This window comes from Physella acuta, unplaced genomic scaffold (genome assembly GCF_028476545.2).
Source record: "Physella acuta isolate Inbredline_101_S28 unplaced genomic scaffold, ASM2847654v3 ptg000921l, whole genome shotgun sequence".
NCBI classification, from domain to species: Eukaryota; Metazoa; Mollusca; class Gastropoda; family Physidae; genus Physella; species Physella acuta.
In genome coordinates this window covers 1-2,153 of record NW_026732438.1, presented here as the reverse complement: position 1 = coordinate 2,153, position 2,153 = coordinate 1, and the positions used below count along the sequence as shown (strand labels likewise).

At 29.5% G+C, this 2,153-nt stretch overlaps 1 protein-coding gene across 1 annotated transcript; it reads right to left on the bottom strand.

The window, feature by feature from the left end:
* Positions 1-637: 637 nt before the first annotated feature.
* Positions 638-2,060, bottom strand: LOC131953425 (rRNA-processing protein UTP23 homolog). Its single transcript, XM_059316600.1, has 4 exons — positions 1,918-2,060; positions 1,536-1,664; positions 1,271-1,410; positions 638-1,099 (listed from the first exon to the last, which is right to left on the bottom strand). The coding sequence occupies exons 1-4, from the start codon at positions 2,000-2,002 to the stop codon at positions 653-655; spliced, it is 801 nt and encodes a 266-aa protein (XP_059172583.1). The 5' UTR covers positions 2,003-2,060; the 3' UTR covers positions 638-652.
* Positions 2,061-2,153: the final 93 nt, after the last annotated feature.

The window sequence follows — 2,153 nt, the reverse complement described above, 5'->3', positions numbered from 1 at the left end:
TCTAATATGGCCCATTAAGTTGTGTTGCTTTGATGGGTCCGTTTTGACAGTGCATCATTTAATAATTTAAAGATAACCACATTTGAATAACGAATGTTTCCAAAGAGGCTGGTAGTAAAACTACTTGTGTAGGCCTATAGTAATTTTGATATGCGGACATTAGATACCACAAGTCAATCCATAAAATTTCTTTAGAATGATCATTTTTAATATATATCAGTATTAGTAAGCCCACTAATAGGTAAATGGGACGGTGTGTTCAAATTCATTTTATGTTATTAAAACGTTTCTTTGTCCATCCAACTCTGATGGGTACCTAGCTCAAGTCAGGGAAAGTAAAGGCGGCTTTGCATAGTGCTGACCACATTTTCCCTTTCATATACCGATGTCACAGAAACAAATGATCTCTACTTCACTTTCCCCATGGACCATCAGGTTTAAAAAGGGAACCTTATTTGTTAACTAATCGATATCGACTTTGGCATCAACATATCTTATATCTTTACAATATGTAAACAAAAATGTTTACTTTTTATAAACATAATTCTGATTACATATTTCTAATTTCTATGGTAAACATCTATTTGACACAGCACATTATATTTCTATATTCTACTTTCTTATTTATGGTCAAATGTATCTATCATTTTAACTAAACATCACATGTAGAGAATAATGACCAAAAAAACCTTAAAAAAAAAACTTTTATTAAAAGTTTATAAAATCTCTTTTTTGACATGACTAAGCAAATGTAGTTTTTTTCTTTTTTCTCCATCCTTTTCTTTATACTTTCTACACCTCCTTTGGAGACTCCATGGATATCTGTCTTCTTTTGGGGCTTTTTACAAGACAATGGATTTGGACCTTTTCTTTTCTTTTTCTTCTTTTTAATGTCGCTATCATTTTCTGGTATGTGAAGTTCTTCTTTCAATTTAGCAATTGTAGCTTCTTGTTTTTGTGATAACAGGAGCTTTTTAGTTGTCTTTTCCTCGGCAAACTTTTTTGAATTATCTGATGGGGCTTCAAGATTTATACAGTTGTGTGAAATATGTAACAAAGGGATATTATGTTCCCTAAGACTTTCGGCGAGTTCTTCATCCTGTTTTTAAATGAATTTATTATTAATCAACCATTCTGAATTTTTTTCAAACTTAATATTTACTGCAGCTGTTATTTTCCCCTCTAATAAACTTGAAAATAAAGGATCAGATACAAAAATTTAAAAAATATGAGGGATACAAATTACTTCAATAAAGTAAAGACACTTAACCTGTGTAGCAACAATAAAATGATTTTTCTGTTTCAAGGCAGCACGCCGCAGGCATTTAGCACTACCTTTGAACCATGAATGTGGGCATTCATATATATCAAACTGGCTAAGCACCTTGAAAGGTCCATACAAAAGTGACCCTAAATATTGGAATTGAGAAACAAAAAAGGAACTAAGTTAAAAAAAAACACAAACTGTGTAACTATCACTATTCAACATATCAAAAGCATCATTTCTAGATTTATGTAACAACAATAGTTTGTACCTCCTAATTCACATTCTTTTATAGCACACTTTGTAGTAAGTAGCTTGACTTCACCATTTAAATACTTTGGGAGCTGCTCAGCAATGTTTATTTTATCCATCAGTGCTTGTTTGCAAAACGTGCCACAAAACCTACAAACATTTAAAGACATAAAGTATGAATAGTAAAGAATACCAGAATATAATAGTAACGTACCAGATCTATATCAAAATAAAAACCAAAATGTTTTTATTAGTAATATTAGATAAGTTAAAATCAAACATCCAAGTTTGTATCATCGCAAGAATAATCTAGATATTCATAAATATTAAATGCTTGTGCATTGTGGTTGAATGATGAGTGAATTATGATAAATATAGAACAAATTTAAGTAAAAATATTACCAGCACAAGATATGGTGGTTTAAAACCAAAATTGTTGTAATAAAATGTCAAAATTCTTTTAGCTTTTTTGTATCTTGACTTCATTTTAGTGTGTATTACTCAGTCACAGCTCACAACCCTAAAAAAAAATCATGAACATGTATTTATTATATTGTATATAGGCCTATAAAAATTACATTTATTTTATATATAGTATATATAGAACTTATATATATATATATATATATATATATAT